The sequence below is a fragment of the Rhamphochromis sp. 'chilingali' genome (assembly GCF_963969265.1).
Source record: "Rhamphochromis sp. 'chilingali' genome assembly, chromosome: 6".
NCBI classification, from domain to species: Eukaryota; Metazoa; Chordata; class Actinopteri; order Cichliformes; family Cichlidae; genus Rhamphochromis; species Rhamphochromis sp. 'chilingali'.
In genome coordinates, this window is record NC_137933.1 from 16,999,270 (window position 1) to 17,019,182 (window position 19,913).

Genomic DNA, 19,913 nt, shown 5'->3' on the forward strand with positions numbered 1-19,913 from the left:
ATATGATAAAGCAAAATCTACTTGTCATTCAGTTTAAAGGACATCCGTTTAAAAGAAGTATGACAAACAATATAGACTCTAAGACATGCGAATTTGCATATTAACGATCAAGGAACTGACCTCCCAGCCCATTGTTCCTTCAGTGATGCTAGTTTCAGTCATTATGCAAATATACTGTTTATAAGCCTGGAGAAACCTGCTGTTAGATGAGACCGAAGAGGTCACTTGGATGAGTGATGAAACGTTTCTCCCACTGAAAACGCTATGAACAGAATCAACTTTAGGGGAATATAGACTCTGGTCACCTTATTAGGTACACCTGTTCAGTTGCCCGCTGTAGCAGATATCTTATTCAGCAGCGATGCATTTAGGTACGTAGACACGGTTAAGATAATCTCCTGACATTTAAACTGAGCATCAGAATATTAAAGTGACTTTGGCTCCAGCAAATAATAATAATAATTTTTTTTAAAAAACTAAATAAAATAGAAACTAACCAGTGAGCAGCAGTTCTTTTGGTAAATGCGTTTTGTTGATGCCAGAGGTCAGAGGACAATGACTAGACAGCTTTAAGCTGAAACATTAATTAAAATAATCACTCATTACAAGACTTATGCAGAAGAGGACCTCTCACTCCGTAACACATCACTCCTGTCAGCTAAGAACAGTAAACTGAGGCTACAGTTCACACGGGCTTACCAAAACTGAAGAAACACCAGAAACATAAACGTTGCTTGGTCTGATGAGTCTTGATTTTTGTCTGTGAGAAGGTTCTTAGTCATTCAGGTCATAGTAATCTAAGGAAAGAAAAGCATTTTGGAGTTCTTTAAGTTTCTTGTAGACGTTTCACCTCTCATCCGAGAGGTGTAACATTTTGGACATTCATATTTTGGACAGAGAAGATAGTTTGAAAGAGGCGTGAAAGAAGCCATCTACGTCCACTGTGAACGACCATCTTTGAACAGAGGGCGTGGCTTAGGACACCAACTGTCTGCCAGTTTTGAGATCCCTTCTCAGATGCCTTAACGCCCACTCACATTTTAGTCATTTGATTTCAGTAAGTCACATGATAGGGTGGGGGCAAGGTCTCACAGTGGGTTCACCCGAAACCTTGGCTGATAGTGACCCATTATAACACCCATTATAACACCACATCCTACCTTAGTGTTGTTGCCTATCATGTCCACTTACTACCACAATGTACACATCTTATTCTAGCAATGTATAATTAATGAAGTGGCCAGTGAGCGTATGCAGATATAAATGTAATTTTAAGTATGACTTTATATCCAATAATTTTGGGGTTGGTGAACACAACCATGGGAGAAGGAATAGGTGGAGTTCCTTACACCGTTCCTGGACAGTGCTGAGTTAACTGTGTGTATGTGTGTCCACATACAAACCTCTACAAACCTCAGAGTAATACTGGAGACACACAGCAAGCATGCATCAGCTGTTCCTGGATGCAACCGACTACTGCTGTTACAGGTTTGATGAAAGGGACTCAGACTCAGCCATATACTAATCAACCATGCAGTAAAACCACATGATGAAGAAAAGTGGCCTCTTCATAAGGCCTATGATGTTCAAGCTGTGGGCAGTACTTTGTGGGAATATTAATAAGGTCTCAGTGGGTCCGATATGACATTTTGTAAGAAATAAGATACGAGGTGGCAGCAAAATTAGTTTGAACAAGAAGGATCATCTCCAGCAGATTTCTTACATTAAATTAATTGGTACTGCATTACATGTTTTTGGAATTTTTATGTCTGAAAATAAAAATCATGTATTATCTAAATAAGTGCAAACCATTTAAAAATATTTTTAAAGATGACATTTGATACTAAATCATTGCACAGCCCATTGATCAGAAAATGCTTTTAATTACTAATAATTATTGCTTTTTCTTATACTTTTTAAGATAGGAATGATATGTAAGTCCTTCATTAATAATCTTCAGGCTATATAGAAGAACAAATGTCAAGAAAATAGTCTGTATTGTAAAATTACCTAACAGATAAATCACTTACATTAGTTTGTGTTAGATTCGTTGGCTGCACATCCATAATGTCAATCTCCCATTCCACCACATCCCAAAGGTGCTCTACTGGACTGAGATCTGATGACTGTGAAGGCCATTTGCCTGCCATGTGATTGGCTGATCCACAGCCACTTTATTAAGTTCACCCAATCGGTTCAATGACTTGCAGTAATGAGTCACTGAATCAGTTGGGTGTTGAGTGTGGAACGTAGAGCAGCTTTATTTTTTGAGCAGTAAGGGTATTCCATATCATTTAAGTGGTGCTCGACCATTAACTTGTTCATGCTTTATCCTTTTCTGCTTAAGGCTCAGGTGAAACCTCTACTCTTTTTCAGGAATTTGAGGCATGATCTCATTCGGCTAAATTGTCTAAAAGTCCAGTAAACAAAGCAAACGGGGGGAAAAACACATACATGTGTATTTTGGATGTTGCTTCCCTGACTACTCTGAAATAAAACATGTTATGAAAAAAATCTTAAAATCACTGATGCATAGTTATTATAAATTTCCAGGATAAACAAAATCACTTAAGGAGTTATGCAAGAAGAATTTGCCTGAATAGCTTGGTGGACACATAATGTGCAGGCTTAAACCTAATTTATTTTTCAGGCACAGAGACACTCTCTGTAGACATGGAAAATGTGAGTGTTTCTGAATGCTGATATCTATTTGTTTTCTTGTGTATTTAAACTACTGTATAACATTTGTTAATTAACAAACGGAAAAAAGACTTATGGAAACCACCACCACTTTGCATGGTTCGATTATCTCTGAAACCTAGGGCCAGTGGTGCCATCTAATTGAAACCACAAGATGGCAGTATATGCACACTGAAAAGTTAAAGAACGGCCAACTCTCCGTGCAGACGTTGTAACAACATTTAAAGCTGCTTTCAATGTGAAACATAGAAATGGTCTGCTCCACTAACAAAGCTTCATGGTGAGGATAAATTTACCCTTATTAGGTCTGAGCCCCTGTGTCATTGTGATAGTTGTGAAGTTCTCAAATTCTATGCAGTATTCAGCACTGGTTCTTTGCATCTCTATAACCTCTGACTTTGATATGAGATTTAATTTGTGTCAATTGTCATTCTTTGTTGAAAATATCTTAAACATTTACAAATATAAATATATTTCTACCTAAATCACCTTTTTACTGATAATCCTTGAAGCTGTTTATCACAATCAGACGTGTTAATATGAACTCTACCTTAAAAAAAAAAGCAAATACAAGAAAAAGCTATGTCAATGTAGAATTGAAATGCTCACACTATTAAAGTATGTAATTCAATCAAAAAGCACAAAAAAACGAACCCATTCAGTCAGATTTGCTGTGTGTGGTATGATGATTTAAACAGATCAGCTGCGTTATCAGTACAAGGAAAATTCAAAATTTATATTATTTGGCATTTGGGGCTTTTGATTATATATCCCTGTGGCTATTCTTTGACCAACTTGGAAGACTCGATCTCTCATTGTCTGAGAGGATTAGCGAGGCATAATGCCACAAGGCTTGTGTTTGGCTACACTGTAAAAAGAATAACCCTATTCAAATTAAAAAAAATGATGTCCAATTGTCACATCCAAAATCTTTGGCTTCAGAGAATCCAAATTGAGTCACTTGATTTGACCTGATACTTTTATGTTGATATAAACAATATTACTGGACTTGACTGAAACTTTAAATTTTGCATTGATCCAAATTGATTTTTTTACATAGAACCATATTTTAATTATTGAACCAAGCTAATATATTGAAATTTAACCAACCTAATGTATTCACATCGAACCAAATTAACATGAACTAATATGTTTGTGTTGAAGCCAGGTAATTGATTTACATATATTCAAACTATATTTTTTACATTTCATTTTATTTCAGTTCAAAAACGCTCTGCATTTCCTATAAAAAACAAGACAGTTGGCCAACCAATTATTTCAAAATTATTTATTGTTCCAAACCATTTTAACTATAATCAATAGAGAGGATTAGTAATATACAGATTTAGTGCTACGGCAGAAATGATTAGAGAAATGTTTGTTTTATAAAACCTGCAACCTTTTGAAAACCAGTATAAAACCTGCAACCTTTTGAAAACCAGTATAAAACCTGCAACCTGTCTAAAACTGGCATAAAACCATTATAAAAACTCTTTTTAAACCAATTTGCAAGTACTCAAAAATGTTTATATGTGCACTGTGCCTGTACAATGTAAAAAAAAATCTACACATGTATCAATGAAATCAACTTAAATCTCCCTTTCAAATGGGTGTTCTTATAATTTTTGAATGTAGAATACCACTGCAGGCCAACCAAGAAAATAACCAAGCACACATGCACATGCATGTGCACATACACATCCACACATGCATGCAAACACACTACTGTGCAGTGTTAAGTTCACAATTAAGTTTGCGAATCTTAGAGGTCATCTTGTTAAAGTCAAGCTCCATCATAATCTTTTGAAGAGCCTCAAAGGTGAACCTGAATCCTCGTGGATATTCCATTTTAAGAGCATAACAGAGTCCAAAGACCATTGCCACTCCAGCTGCCACAGAAGGCAACTCATTCAGGACTTCCACACCATCAATGATTATCCCGATGTCTCGACGCTGATGTAGGAGGCTTGAGTTGTCCCTGAAGATGAAGAGTGCCATGGTGGTTACTCTGCAGCTCTTCCTCAGCTTCATCTTTCTGGGATATCTTGAGGTAAAATATGGAACAAAATGTACAAGTGAAGAACTGAAGTCTGGCACACCTGATAAATCTTTGACCATAATAAACTACTATTTTGATAGTTGTTTGGTCACAGACTATTAGAACAATTATTTGACTAATCAGATTGTGAATTGCATAATCATTAAATTAAATCAATGGTGGAAAATTTTCATAAATGTTCCACAAAGCCCAAGAAAAAAAAGAAAACAATACAGAACCCTAAGATATTAACTTGATGAGTTGATTAATCGTTGCTGTCCTACATTAATCATTGCATTTAATAGCAGAGTTGTCAAATTTACATCAAGAGACTGCATCTCATGTAGAGACAGAACAGATATGGACATACCATGTATTCTTTTATCAAGTCCTCAACACATCAGCAAGGTGAATGAGAGGATAATGATGGAGGGTCTAGATTATTATGAAATGTTTAAAAAGGATGTGCAGTGTAAATGCAAAATGATACCTGTTCAGATTAAATGAAAATGTATGCTTCAGCCATGGAATGGATGGAGCGATCTGTGGTTCTGAAAGCATACAGAAAAAAAAGAATAATGTTACTTCTCTATAAAACACATAACATAGAAAAACCAAGAAATACGTAACATGACATACACATCCTTATAAAAAGCTAGTACTATAATTTGATTTAGGTTTACCAAACAGTCTACAGACCAGCCATTAGCAACTAAGTTTGGCATAGGGTCAATTTAATGCTGTTAAAATTAAAATTTCTTCAGAAAATGCAAATTTTTCCGAGCCGCGCCTGAAAGTCAATTGAAGGAATTAGTCTTATGTCATTGATCTTATATGCTGGCGTGTTATTTCTGTCTCTAAATCATGCACATTAATAATTATCTTTTGCGCTCGGTGTACACACACATAACACACAGATATTTATATGAAGAGAGACAGAGACAAACGTGCGCGCACAAACACAAGCTTGTGTCTAGAAACCGCGCGCTCACCAGAAAAACTCAAACGAAGCGGAGCACGGAGTTATACTATGAATGTTATGAACTATGAACTTATGCTAGCTAGCTGTATCCACCACCGATGCATCGTGGTAACGCTAGCTAGTTAGTATACTGGTAAAAAACGGCTTTTTGCCTAACTTGCATTCCTGACTGTGATGGTCGGTTTCTGGTAACCAGTTCTAACGTCGCGCCGGATAGCTAGCTAGCTTGTAGCTAGCAGCTACAATCATGCAAAAATTAGGGGTGGCTGGGTCGACAGTGTCGACCCAGCTTAAATGGGGTTATTTTCTGCAATTTTGGCAATACAAATTATAAAAGCTTTTGTAACACACTTGGCTTTACTTACGTTTATTTTCAGATGAAATTAATCAAAGATGTGACACGATGTTTCCAGCAGCCATGCAGAATAAAAATGGGTCCCGGTCTATTTCTGGTGGGCGTGTTCAAGTGCAAATCACTTTGACTCAAATTAAAGATATTATCTGTTCAACATGAAAAGAAATATATGTTTTGAGAGAAATCAAAAACTTTGCGTTGTGTCCTTTGTACAGAATTCCACTAATTCCCCCACCTCTCCCCCCTCCATAGAGCCACCACCACCTTCAAACTGTTCACCTACAACACCCCCCTCCTCACCCCACACAAAAGAGGATTTCACACCACCTCCTCCCACCACAACTCTTCATATTCATGAAGCAGATGTGAGGAAGCAGTTTAAGAACCTGAATGCTCGGAAAGCTCCCGGCCCAGACGGCGTGTCTCCTGCCACCCTCAGACACTGTGCAAACGAGCTGGCCCCAGTGTTTTCTGGCATTTTCAACTCCTCACTGCAGACATGTCATGTGCCTGCCTGCTTCAAGTCCTCTACCATAATCCCTGTCCCCAAGAAACCTAGGATCACTGGACTAAATGACTACAGACCCGTGGCTCTGACATCTGTGGTCATGAAGTCATTTGAGCGCCTAGTTCTCTCCCATCTCAAGACCCTCACGGCCCCCCTCCTGGACCCCCTGCAGTTTGCATATAGAGCCAACAGGTCTGTAGACGACGCCATCAACATGGCCCTACACTTCATCCTGCAGCATCTGGACTCCCCAGGAACCTACGCCAGGATCCTGTTTGTGGACTTCAGCTCTGCCTTCAACACCATCCTTCCAGACCATCTCCGAGGCAAGCTTTCCCAGATGAATGTGCCTGATCCCATCTGCCGGTGGATCACTGACTTCCTGACGGACAGGAAGCAGCATGTGAGGCTGGGAAAGAATGTCTCGGACTCCCGGACCATCAGCACCGGCTCCCCTCAGGGCTGTGTTCTTTCTCCTCTGCTCTTCTCCCTGTACACCAACTGCTGCACCTCCACCCACCAGTCTGTCAAGCTAATCAAGTTTGCAGATGACACCACCGTTATTGGACTCATCTCGGACGGGGATGAGTCTGCCTACAGGAGGGAGGTTGAACGTCTGGTGTCCTGGTGCAGCCACAACAACCTGGTGCTGAATGCCCAGAAGACAGTGGAGATTATTGTGGACTTCAGGAAGCACACAGCCCCACTCCCCCCCATCATCCTGACTGACACCCCCATCACCTCTGTGGACTCATTCCGCTTCCTGGGTACCACCATCACCCAGGACCTGAAGTGGGAGCCCACCATCACCTCCGTCATCAAGAAAGCCCAGCAGAGGATGTACTTCCTGAGGCAGCTGAAGAAATTCAACCTGCCAACACGGACGATGATGCAATTCTACACTGCAATCATCGAGTCCATCCTCACCTCCTCCATCACCGTGTGGTACGCTGGAGCCACTATCAGGGACAAACAGAGACTGCAGCGTGTTGTGCGCTCTGCTGAGAAGGTGATTGGCTGCAGACTCCCATCTTTGCAGGACCTGTACACCTCCAGGACATTGTGGCGTGCAGCTCGGATCTCAGCTGACCCTTCTCACCCTGGACACAGTCTGTTTGACCTGCTACCCTCAGGCAGGAGGCTCCGGTCCATTCGCACCAGAACCTCTCGCCATAAGAACAGTTTCTTCCCCTCTGCTGTTGGACACATGAACAATAACCATATGACTGTACCCGCCACTAACACATGACCCTACGCTGTGTTCACTGCATCATTCCATGTTTGGCACTGATCACCACCTGCACTCATGTATATATCTTTCAACGTAGCACTCTTAATTCTTATTCTCATGTATATATCTCATGTATATCTCATGCACATATCTTTCTACGTAGCACTTTAATTCTTATTCCTACTTTTATTTTTTCATGTCTATTTAAGTGCTATTTATGACACTATGTTTGCACTGAAGCACCGCAGCAATTTCCTAATGTTGTAAACCTGCTCAACATTTGGCAATAAACCCCATTCTGATTCTGATTCTGATTCTGATATTTAGTTTCATCCAAATCAAAAGTGGTATTTTAAAATGCAAAAAGAAAGGGTTTCACAATCAAATCAATGATTTTATTCTGTTTTGAATGGCACTTATTAGATTGAATGAATGACTGCATGTTAGACTTTTTTCAGTGTAGATGAAGAGTGTTAACACATTGCTGGCAGTCATGCAGACAGCCCTCCAGGGATTGAAGGAATAAAGGTCTTTCAAGATAACAAGATTTCAAGAGCTTGAATTGAAAGAAGGTCCAATTTAATTTCATAGCTGAAGGTTTCATTTAATGGTGACGTCTGACTCCACTTTTAGCCTTGGAAAAACAAAAAACAAAAAAATTCTGAAAATTATAATGTGCATACCAAATATGTTTCTTCTAAATCACATGCCGGTGTATCTCTGGATTTATGCGATCTACCTATGAGTGTGAATTTGGTCCGGCACACTGCATGATTGCAGACTAACAAAATAATAATTAGAGCATAATTGTACTGAATCACTGCTCAAGTTGGCCAAGACTAATGCTTGAAATATAAAGGCTGAGCTGTACTGTATCTTTGTGTTCTTATTTTTCTGATTTTGATGTCTGTGAGACATGCTTTCTGAGAACAACATCAATCAAACTGCAACAGTCAGGAAGTTAAGCCTGTCTAATTGTCATGTGACTCCACTTCTATGGATTTGCAGAGGATGAGCATGGTCCTAGCAGTCTGGAGGCAGGAACACAGACAGAGGGAAAGGTTAATACCACTTGTGGCTTTTTATCCTATTGCCATCATTTGGTTATGTAACACAATTGTCCTCAAGGGTACGAGTTCCACACGCATAACTACTGAATAACAACATGAGGTATACAGCAGTTTACAGTTGGCATCCACCAGGAGCAATCTTTAATATCCTGCAGTTTACTGTCAATAGTCTCAACTATTACTGTTTTCTATAATTTATGAGTTTCACTAACAGGGGGCACAAAAAACTTTTAATGCTTCATGTTGAGGAACTCTCCCTGATACTGTATGTGTTCAGGGATCAAACTGTAGGTTTGAGGAGAGCACTTGAGAAGCGTGCAAAAGTTTCTGGTAGTTGCATCACGTTACCGTGTTGCTGTTTGCGTCATACAAGATGTTTGGGATTGAACAGTGGGTTTAGCTTGCTTTTACAGTGGAAATCAAAGAGACAAACAAGCAACAATATAAAACACCCTCATTTTACTGTGATCATCGACTTCTGACTGAACTTTATTCCATGATAGATAAACAATTTCTTGAATCCTGGACATCCTACATCATAGGATGTGGAAAAATGTGGACGATTATTACTTTTTTTTTATTGCTAATGTTTTCCTTAGCTATGAGGGTTCGCCACAGAAACTCCATCAGCTCTGCCTGCATACTACCCTGTCTCTAACATCCTCCTCTGTCACACCAAATCTCAGCATGTTATCTTTTACTACATCCATGAATCTTCTCTTTGGTCTTTTCCTCCTGCCTCGCAGCTCCAGCTTCAGCATCATTTGTCCAGTGCATCCAGTATCCATTCTCTGCAAGTCTAAACTATCTCAGCTTTTCCTCTCTGTCTCCAAAGCACTCAACCTGAGATGTCCCTCTGATACACTAATTTCTAATCCTCTAATTAGGTCATTTAAACTAGACCATACATCACTAAAATAAAGCCTGGGTTTGGCCAACTAAATAAAAAAAGGCGGTTGTAGCCTACTAAACTGATTTAAAGACCTTTATTTTATTCTATTTATATGTGTGCATTTATACTGAGTTATTTTACCCATTTAATTAAGAAATTATATTTAAGCAACCTGTCATTATCGCCTGTCACTTTCTGTTTAATATTTCTATAAGAGAAAAACTGTCACTTGGCAAACTGAATTAAATCTAATATATCTATCTAATACAGAGAGAAAAGCTTGGATGCAAGTAAGATCTACACACAAAACCTATCGCATAGGAGATACTGGCTGAATAAAACGAACAACCCTAAAACTGAAGTAGGATTGACTGACACTTCAGGCAGCCAATCAACTCCCTCTAAACTATGACTCGAGTCACCGTTTGCGGTTCCGTGATTGCTATTGGTTGGATTAAACATGGGAAGCTGACGTAATCATTGCGCGGGTCTGTCAAAAAAAGTATCTTAATTTTACCCACCTAACGCTTCTGCTGAAACTCGTAATGACTGCATGGCTTTCAGTTAATGTTCGGGTGAATTTTGTAAGTCTCCGGGAAAATTGTTACGTTTAAGGCGCATTTTTTTAGTTAACGGAAAGTAGAGCATTACGTGACAGTCAATAAATTGGATTAGCGCTAAGTCAAGTCACCGGTGAATGATAGTATTGTAAACCTGGCTAGCTAGCTAAACGGACAGGTGAGACTGAGCACTAAACATTAAAAACGCTTGGACCTAGTGTTGTTATGTGCTAAGCATTTTCCTTTGTGTGGTCCTCTAGCTCTTCTGTCGTCTGCTAACGTTGCATGCAATAAAAGGTTTAGGTCTTCAGTAGCTGTCAGCTGGTGTAGAAGTCATTGGGTCATCATGGAGAGTTACAGTCAGCGGTTTGAATCCACCACCGGACGGGACAGTAAATCTCAAAAGAAGAAGGGCTCCACTTCGTCATACACCGATGACGGAGACCGCAAACCAAAATTTGTAAGTATGAAAAGACTAAAACGAGCTTTGGTTTTACTCTAACGGTATGATACAGAAAGCATTTGATAAACGCTGCAAATAGATGGTCACTCAGTGTGTTATGCTTTCCCTATGATACAACCAGCCACAGAGAAGGACATTGATGTGGACAGAACAGTACACGGGTAGATGGCCCTCCATATAAAGAATGTAGCAGACACCTTGGATCGGTATTTTCTATTACTTTCAGAACGACCAGTTTGGATAGACAAACAACCACGGTTAGACCTCGTGGTGAAGATGTGTCATGCCTTCGTAATGTGCTTGCATGTCTGGGGAGGCTGAGAGAAACGAACAGTTAACAAAGCACAGGAGGCTACACAAGTAATGTTTTATATGGTAGAATTTCTTCGACAGCCATAACCTTGAGTGTTTGTTGACTTTGCATGTAGGAAATCAAAAGGTTAAAATTAGCACAGGGTTTAACTGACACTAATCCATGCATTCCCTCCTACAAACAAGACAGCATTTAGTCTCTTTGGTATTTGTCGGTTGTTGTTCTTCAGCTAGTCTAGCTGTGTAAACAAAATCATGTTTTTTTTTGTTTGTTTACACAGCTAGACTAGCAATTAAAAAAACAACAACAACCCCAAACCCTTTTCATTTTCTGATAGGAGACTTGCTTGTGACACAGATCTCTTTAAAGCATGCTCAACCTGTGCTTGAGAGTGTTACTCCAAGTCAAGTTCCTGTGGCCACTGTTCAGAGACTCCAGTGGAAAATGAAGCAAAATTTAGTCTTTCTCAAATGGTTTCTGTCCACTCCCACTGATGACCTGTTCGTTTAACATCTGACAATGCAATCCATAATAGGAATTCGGATTCACCTTCTTTGATTAGTGTACAGTGCTGGATGAAAGTTACGTTTGAAGCATAAACATGTTTATCTACAGTGTATAAGAATTAAAACCTGATAAATTAACTCATTGATTTAATATTTGAGAAATATGTTGCAAACACATTACCAGAGTCTCTGGTAACTTGAGATGGTCATTGTTATCTGGTCACTTTATATAAAACTGTAGCTAATTCTGATTGGCATGCTACGGTAACATTTAATGTCTATTCATTCAGCATAAATGCAGGAAACCTATTAAAGTGAATTTTAAATGGTGTTAAAGAAATAAATCATGGAGTATCTACAATGTTTCTATCCGTCCTCCAAATCCTTTACTAGACATATTTGATGTAGTCAGGCTATGCTACTTCTTTATATTTTTATTACTAACATAATTTAATCTAGTTTTGTTATATATTATTTCTTGATATCTTTAGACAAGTGGATAGAAATTGAGTTTCAGTGGTTCGAAATATGCCATAAAAACTTGAGTCTGAGCCTGCCTGTTTAAAGGTGACTGTAGTACTTTGAATCCATCTGCAGGACCTTGCTGAATCTGTGATCTCATGGATATGTAGGTGGGAAAGCAAGAGGACAAAGCCTGTTCTTTTTCCCCAGCCAGGTTTCTTTTAGATTGCTTGATCCAAGACAAAGGTGTTGGAAGCCTTGGTCTGCATTCAGTCTAAAATGACTGCACCAGCCAGATGGGACCAAGAACTCTCAGCAAATCTTCCTTCCATCAACCAGAGGTGTTTGGCGTAAACAAAGATGTCCAGTCAAGTGTTGGACACCTTTCTGAGATTAATTTAGAAGGCTTTTATTTTATTGGCTAGTCTGCTAAAAAATGTTAAGACAACTTTATAATTTCTGTTTAAGCCAAACTCTTTGTTCCATAAGTAACTTTGCTCATTGAAAATGTGCAGCATATAGCATAGTAAAATCTCAGTGGACTTCATCTCACATGGAATGAGGCCTTTTGATGTCTTTGCTGTGACTCCGCTCAGGTGGTAATTTTTAGAAGAGTGTTTCAGTGCCTAATTTGTAAGTTAGGAGGATCTGCAACACAGGGAGGGTGCAGTTCCGGTATGATCCGACACAAAGTAATCCCTGAGTGTTAGTGTCTGTCTGGATGAGAGACACCAAGTTGCTTTCACAGGATCTTTAAATTAGGAGTGCCTGCCTCTTCTTTTAAAGAGGAAATACCAAAGAAGCGAGGTTTTCTTCAGTTGATAGAGTTAACTACATGTTAGTGAATTTTTCGATGACATCCAGTTTCAATAGAGGCAGTATCACAAAGCCTAAGGAATGAGTTGTTGCTGTGGAAACAAAAGTCATCTTAAAGCCAACGCCTGCTTTACTAGGATCTCCAACATTTTTTGAATGCCTCATGGTAAGGGGAGCAATGTATACCACCCCCATCTATATATAACACCCCAAACATGCTGGTTTTATTCTTGATTCACCTTCTTGTCAGAATAACATCTGGATTTCTTGAGATTTCTCCATCTTTGTGTATTTAAAAAAAAAAAAAAATGAGTATTGAAAAACTGCAGCTTGCATTAGTGGGCTTTCTTTTACAGCTTCTCGTGACCTTTGCTTTTGCCTCTTGAAAGCAGAGGTCACCACCATCTCCTCTGCCACAGCTGTAATGCAGGATGTTTTCTTAATGAGTTAACTGAAATGTTTGTCTGCTGGTAAATGTGCTATATCCATAGTGCGTACTCTCCCAAAGATTGTTCAAAAAGCACTTTATATCTGGTGGAAACATGTCAGATCAGTGTGTTAATGTAGTTGTGAGATGCCTTTTTGCCCTTTTTTTTTCTTTTCCCCAAATGGACTAACTGAAGGACTGGAATTGCTGTGGCCATAATGAATTTTACTTTATCAGTAATTACCGTGTTTGGCAAGTTCTTCTTTCATCACAAAAATGTCCTTTATATAGTTTTTAATTGGTAGTTATTTTGTTGTGTGGCTTTTTGGCCAGTTCCTATCATATTCCAGCAGAGGTAGAACTAAAATGATAAAGTCATTACCGTTGTTATTTAATTAAATTGGAAAATAATATTTTTGAGAAAGACCTCATAGATGACTACATGTAACATGTGTTAAGGAAATCGGTTTTGTGTGGCTGAAAGAAAAAAAAACAACAGTATATTGAATTTTTAAATAGTTAAATATCTGTTTTGGAATAGGTCTTAAAATTTGTATTGGTCAGGCTCCATGTAGCAGTTAATTTGTGATAGAAATGTTGTTTTATATGGTGACCATGTAAAAACTTGATAACAACAAAAAAGTCCTGCCAAAATTAATAACCCACACACATGCAAATATTCTAACACTGGCAAATGGTAAACAGTTTTGCCTAGAGGCAACTTTGTCAAAAATGTCATGTTTGGTACTTGGTGATGCAAGTTTCTGGGACATGTGCTATAATAAATAAATTAATTTATTTAAATCAGCTGTATATCTGGCACACCATGGACATTTGGGAAGGAAAACACATAGTCAGGCCAGTTCTATTAAAGGCAGCGAGTCTTTGCTGATTTAATTGACAGAAGAAATAAGTGCATCTTTCTGATATTTTTGGATCATTCATTAAATGGTAAATGGCCTGTATTTGTATAGTGCTTTACTTAGTCCCTTAGGACCCCAAAGCGCTTTACGCTACATTCATTCACCCATTCACACACTGGTGATGGCAAGCTACATTGTAGCCACAGCTGCCCACAGCTGCCACTGACAGAGGCGAGGGTGCCGGACACTGGTGCTGCCAGGCCCTCTGACCACCACCAGTAGCCAACGGTTGAAGTGTCTTGCTCAAGGACACAACAGTTAAACAACATTAAACAGAAACTTCTATTATGTGCATGAGTATGCAGACCTCCCTGCCAGTTGTTGGACTGGTGTTGATGTTTTGCAGAGTCGTACTGTCCACTCCATTTAAAGAAGCATTTTTTAAAAAATTGAATGTGAATGTAAAACGCCATTGTAACTCTTTGAATGTCAAAATAAGTGTAACAGAGTAGGGACAAATCAATACAGACATTTCACTGTCTCTATTCTTTTTAGATTATGCTGTATGCTGCAAAGAATGGGGCACAAATGTTTAACTGAAATGAAGCAAATTCTTGAAGCCTGAATGTAAAAATGTGCTCCAGAAGTGTTTGTTAGAATATTTGGTGCTTTTGCTTTGTGTATCCTGATTTGTTTCTTTTTGCTCCCCACTTATAGCACTTACCCTTTAGAAACATCACAGATGATGTGGTAAGCTTTGACAAACTGATATGCTTCTGTGTGTGCTTTGTGTCATCGATCTCTGCAACATCTAACGTCACCTTACTTGAGGTCACTGCTTCTGCTTATTTTGAGCATCATTAACAAAACCAAAACAGTCAGGCATTGGAGCCATTAACATCATAGGACAGACTTCTTGTTTGTAGTTTGTTTCATATTACTAGCATTGCATTCTAGTTTATTAATAACTGTTTTTTTTATTCTGCTTGACTACTAACCATTTAAATGTGCTCATAATCATCTAAACTTGACTCCAAGTCTGGAGTATTTTTTTCTATTTTTAATTGTGCTTTCTTTCTTTCTACAGCTGGACAGATTCGCCAGTATTCGGATTCCCGGTAGTAAAAAGGAGCGCCCACCCTTGACACAATCTAAGCACAATGCAAACGACTGGTCCAGTTCTTCATCCTCCACCTCACATCATTTTGAGGAACTATCGTCAAAGATAAACTCAGAAAAGGAGATCTTGGCTCTTTTTGAAAAGATGATGGTGTGTTCTTACTTTTTGTACAACATTTTCACATTTCATTAAAAAAAAAGTGCTACCAGGGACTAAGTGATAAAGATATTCAAAAAGACAAATAATCAATTTAACACAAGTGATGATATTTTTCAAACTTTCATTTTAGTTCAGTAATTTTATGATCATGGCCACAAAGCAGCTGATATTTGGTTGCTGACGCTAGAAACAGTGCAGAATGCTAATGTCTTCCAGAGTCAGTTATGCATTCAAAAACAACATCAAATTTTGGCCACGGTAATGTTGTAGTTTTTTTTTTCTCTTTTCTTTTTTAGGAAGACATGAACTTGAATGAGGACAAAAAGACTCCTTTGAGAGAAAAAGACCTCAACACAAAGAAAGAAATGGTCATTCAGTATATATCAACTGCCTCTAAAACTGTAAGTTTTTAAATATTTAAAATATTTCACCTATTTTGAGTTTAAATTAACTGACATTTTATATTTATGTGGTTGAATGTTTGCATTGAAACGTGTTGCTGATGCTTTTAATTAGCAGTGTCTAGCAGCCTGAAGAAGTTTGAGTTTCATACTTTCTAACTTTTTTGAGTGGAAGGTAACTGGTTGAGTTTTGGTTTGTGAGGTACCATCCACACGTGTTTTGGTAAACATCACTTTTTCTGTGCGTTTTGGCCTTTTTGGAGTTTGAAGTCACAGAAAATGAAGCTTTTGAAACTGTTTCTGTATCAAATTTGAACTTGGAAAATGACTGTGTCACGCAACATCACATGTGCGTGCATTTATCTCCTTTTTAAACAGAAGACTATGACCCATGATATTGTTTATAGACCTTTGATTGGCCAGCTTTTCTGCAGTTAGAGGTATATGACCAACACTTTTGACAGCATGTGACATATATTTTTTGCATTTTTATGTGGATGGAAATCTTTTAAGAACAAAAGTGGAAAATCCCGCTTTAAATGGTGCGGGTGAATGTAGCTTGAATTTTAGGGCTAAATATTAGAATACTTGTTCACTGGTTTTCAGTTTTCGGCACCTGTTTAATTGTGTTCTTTAAATGTAGAAGGATATACTTGCCTTGAGTACTCAGCATCTCTCTCACTCACAGCAGTTATCATGACACTTAAGTTAACATTGTTGTTGTGAACAAACAACAAAATGAATTGTATTTATTTTTTTTTTTATACCACTTAAGACCAAAAATACATTGTCAAAAATCTTTGAAGAGAAGTGCAACGTCTCGCTTTCCACATAGGCACGCACTCTGTTGAGTGAGCAGCAGAGGTGAATTAGCTCTTTGCATATCTGCATTATTCTTGTTGTGTTTTTGTTTTTTGGCCCAGACATGGAGGTGGATTCATTTTATTTTATGATTATAGCAAACATTTACTGCAGGTAATAAAGAGTGACTGGGAAATAGGAAAACAAGTTATTTCTGTGACAGTCATATTATTGTTGATGGATCACAGTATGTAGCATACAGTATGAGGTACAGGATATTAAAGAATATAAATATTTTAAGCTTCCACAAGTCATTGTAAAGCATCGATATATCATTTTTCTTACATGAAAAGGCTAAAAAAAGAACTTCCTGGTATCCAGACATTGTACTTGTCTTTTGCACTTCTTAAAAGTTAATGTATTAGCTGAAGAAATGGGTAGGGGGGGAAAAAAAAACAAATAATTGACATTGTGAACAGTAAGGCCTATTCGTATTTGATAGCTACAGGTTTCTGGTTAAGTTGCCATCATGTGTTGCAAAGAAGTATGAAATAAGTCCAAGTCCAAATTTCTTACATCCAAGTAAGAAATTTATTATATTTGTTATAACCAGACATCCCTTCAAGTTTGCCTTAGGCTGTCTATCCTTGTCTCTAGTTACCATGGTGACTGGCCTGCATTTGTTACCTTTCATACCTGCATGGTAAAAAAATGTGGGCACCAACCAAAAAACAGTGAAATTAATTTCTTTAAGAGAGCAGATTTATAATACTCTGCATTTAAGAAGTGGTTCATTATGTGTTTTTGGAGAGAAGTTCTGAGAAAAAGGTCAACATTTCTGAGGAAATGTGGTGTCACTGAGTTTAAAACACTAAGCAAGGTGAAGTATATATCAACAAAAATGTTTTTACTTTTTACACAAAGGAACTTGAAGTTTTCTTGTTTTGCTTTTGCTTGTTTAACGTGCCATCAAAATAACAACAACAATGTGACCTTCTCAGTCATGTTGCTGTTTTGCCAATTGACCTTTAATTTTTAAACCGATGTATGCCACTTCCTTTTTTAGTCTGTGAATTTGGAGATAGCCTTGGAGAGAAACAATTTCCTTGTATGTTGTCACAAAAAATAATTGCTGACCTTTGACATTGTGTTTTGATTTATGTGCAATGCCCCTGCTGTGCAGGAAATTGAGTTTTGCCTTGCCTTAAATTGCTTTCAAAGAATCTTCAAAAATATGACTCCTCGATCAACTGAAGCTGAGCATGGGGAAAATTTATGTTAAGACCTGTCAAATGGTCAGAATCTGTGTAAAAGGGTTTATCCAAAATCCATGTGTATTGTTTCTAATTTGAAAATATAGCACATGGTTTAGCACAGCGGTCCCCAACCCCCGGGCCTCGGACCGGTACCGGTCCGTGAGTCGTTTGGTACCGGGCCGCGAGAATTGAAATGTATGGTTTTCAGGGTTTTTATCGGTTTTCAGCGTTATTTTGTTATGACTTTTATCGTTAACTCGGTTTTCCTGGGTCTTTTCACGTATGTTATGAATAAATCTTTTTTTCGGTACCGGTACTGGTTTTATTTTGTTGTATTTATCCGCGTCACCTTAAAGGCCGGTCCGTGAAAATATTGTTGGGCATAAACCGGTCCGTGGCGCAAAAAAGGTTGGGGACCGCTGATTTAGCACACAAAAGTCTACTGCATGCAGGCGGGGGCTAGAATTGACCTACTAATGGGTCCATGTGCAGTAGGGCTTTGCCATATTGTATACCTAGAAGTTGTGAGTCATGGTTTGTCTGAGAGCATGTTAGCATGTCCGTCTCTGCTAACAACTTAATACCGTTAACAAAAATAAGCAGCTAGTTCAACAACCTTCAGTAAAGAGCAATGCAAACACTTTGCAAATTTTAAAACAATTGTGCTAAAGGTAGAAACAACACAAATTTGTTTCACCATTTTATATTGGCAACTGGTGCAACCCTAAAGTAAACAAATTACTCAACCAAGAACTGATGCTTCCGCTCGCTAGTTGCACTCCTTAATGACAGGAAGTGCCAAGCTTGGGTGGAAATTATTATTATTGTTGTTGTTGCACAGTGGTAAAGCAAGATATTAAGCAGCTGGTTAGAAAACTTGACCCAAAATAACACAAACACCCCAGGTCGAAACTCTTTTTCAGTTTTCTTATCTGACAGTATTGTGAAGTTCCTACAGAGTTACATGAATAATTTGCCGTTACTGTAGTGTTAAATTAAAGTTTTAAGCAGTCATGCTATACGTGTACGCTACTTGGGCTGCACTATGTTAGTGCTTACATTTGCTTTTTTACTATGTCATTTGATATAATGCTGTGTGCCACTAATATTGCACTACGATGCTTCTGCTGCTGGAAAGTTGTTTCAGTAGATTAACACTTTGATTTAGATTGTGTCTCATCAGTGACAGTAGCTCATTGGCAAAGGTGGATAGAAAATGCTGTTCATTTACTTGAATTAATAAATGTTGCTACCCGCTATCTTTTTTCCTTTCGTCTGAAATATGATTATTGCAAATTTTCTTGAAATATTGTGATATAATTTTGAAGCTATACCACCTACCCATGCAAAGTGTGAAAATTCCAGGGAATTTGTTATATCTTAAATAGTTTAATAAATCGCACTGCTGTTCAAGGTGAAGTGGTCAGAGTATTACTACCATGGAGTGAATGTGTACAGAAAGTATATGCAGATCTTATCAGGCTGTTTTAATAATGACGTGTAAAGATAAATGAGTTTAGCTCCAAAATTTTGTGCATAGTCTCACTCCCATCTGTAGTGCATATTTAATATGACATCTTAGGCTTTTGTGTAAAGGTTTTGTAAATGAATGGTTCATTAACATTTTCAGACCTTACCTGTGCTTCTACATTAAAGGAAGGGTATGTTATTACGCTTTTTCATTTTTTTTAATAAACTGGTCTGGTCTCACTTCAAGATCAAATTGAAGTATGTGGCCTTTTAACTAAAATGTCTTTGACACCCGTGGTCTATTGTATGTTAATACAATGCTCGCATAAATGGTACATTATGAGTGCACATCATCTTTCTCCTGTACACACTAGCTTTGGGTCAAGTCTCTTTGAAATTCAGGGGGGGTGTCTTCCAAAATGTATTTTCTGTGAAGGTTTCAAGAGTGGAGTACATCCCTGACCAACCTTAGAACTCTAATCAGGCAGTATTAAAAAAACACTAAACAGTGACTCACTGG

General features: G+C 38.2%; 1 protein-coding gene and 1 long non-coding RNA gene across 4 annotated transcripts in view; one reads left to right on the forward strand and one right to left on the reverse strand.

Annotated features, from left to right (window-relative positions):
- Nucleotides 1-4,125: 4,125 nt before the first annotated feature.
- LOC308398020 lies at nt 4,126-6,215 on the reverse strand. 3 transcript variants are annotated; one of them, XR_013971887.1, is made up of 3 exons: nt 6,086-6,215; nt 5,229-5,289; nt 4,126-4,744 (listed from the first exon to the last, which is right to left on the reverse strand). It is a non-coding gene; the product is annotated as an uncharacterized lncRNA (long non-coding RNA). The 3 variants fall into 3 exon arrangements; XR_013971888.1 differs by lacking the exon at nt 6,086-6,215 and adding an exon at nt 5,882-5,983; XR_013971889.1 differs by lacking the exon at nt 6,086-6,215 and adding an exon at nt 5,878-5,983.
- Nucleotides 6,216-10,255: 4,040 nt separating this feature from the next.
- The window catches only part of LOC308398933 (protein diaphanous homolog 3-like), a 165,905-nt gene continuing 156,247 nt past the window's right edge, over nt 10,256-19,913 (forward strand). Inside the window, exons 1-5 of the mRNA XM_080885827.1 lie at nt 10,256-10,514; nt 10,634-10,796; nt 14,904-14,936; nt 15,274-15,456; nt 15,762-15,866. Coding sequence (XP_080741953.1) covers nt 10,683-10,796; nt 14,904-14,936; nt 15,274-15,456; nt 15,762-15,866 — 435 coding nt within the window. The 5' untranslated portion in view covers nt 10,256-10,514; nt 10,634-10,682. The remainder of the gene's footprint in view (nt 10,515-10,633; nt 10,797-14,903; nt 14,937-15,273; nt 15,457-15,761; nt 15,867-19,913) is intronic.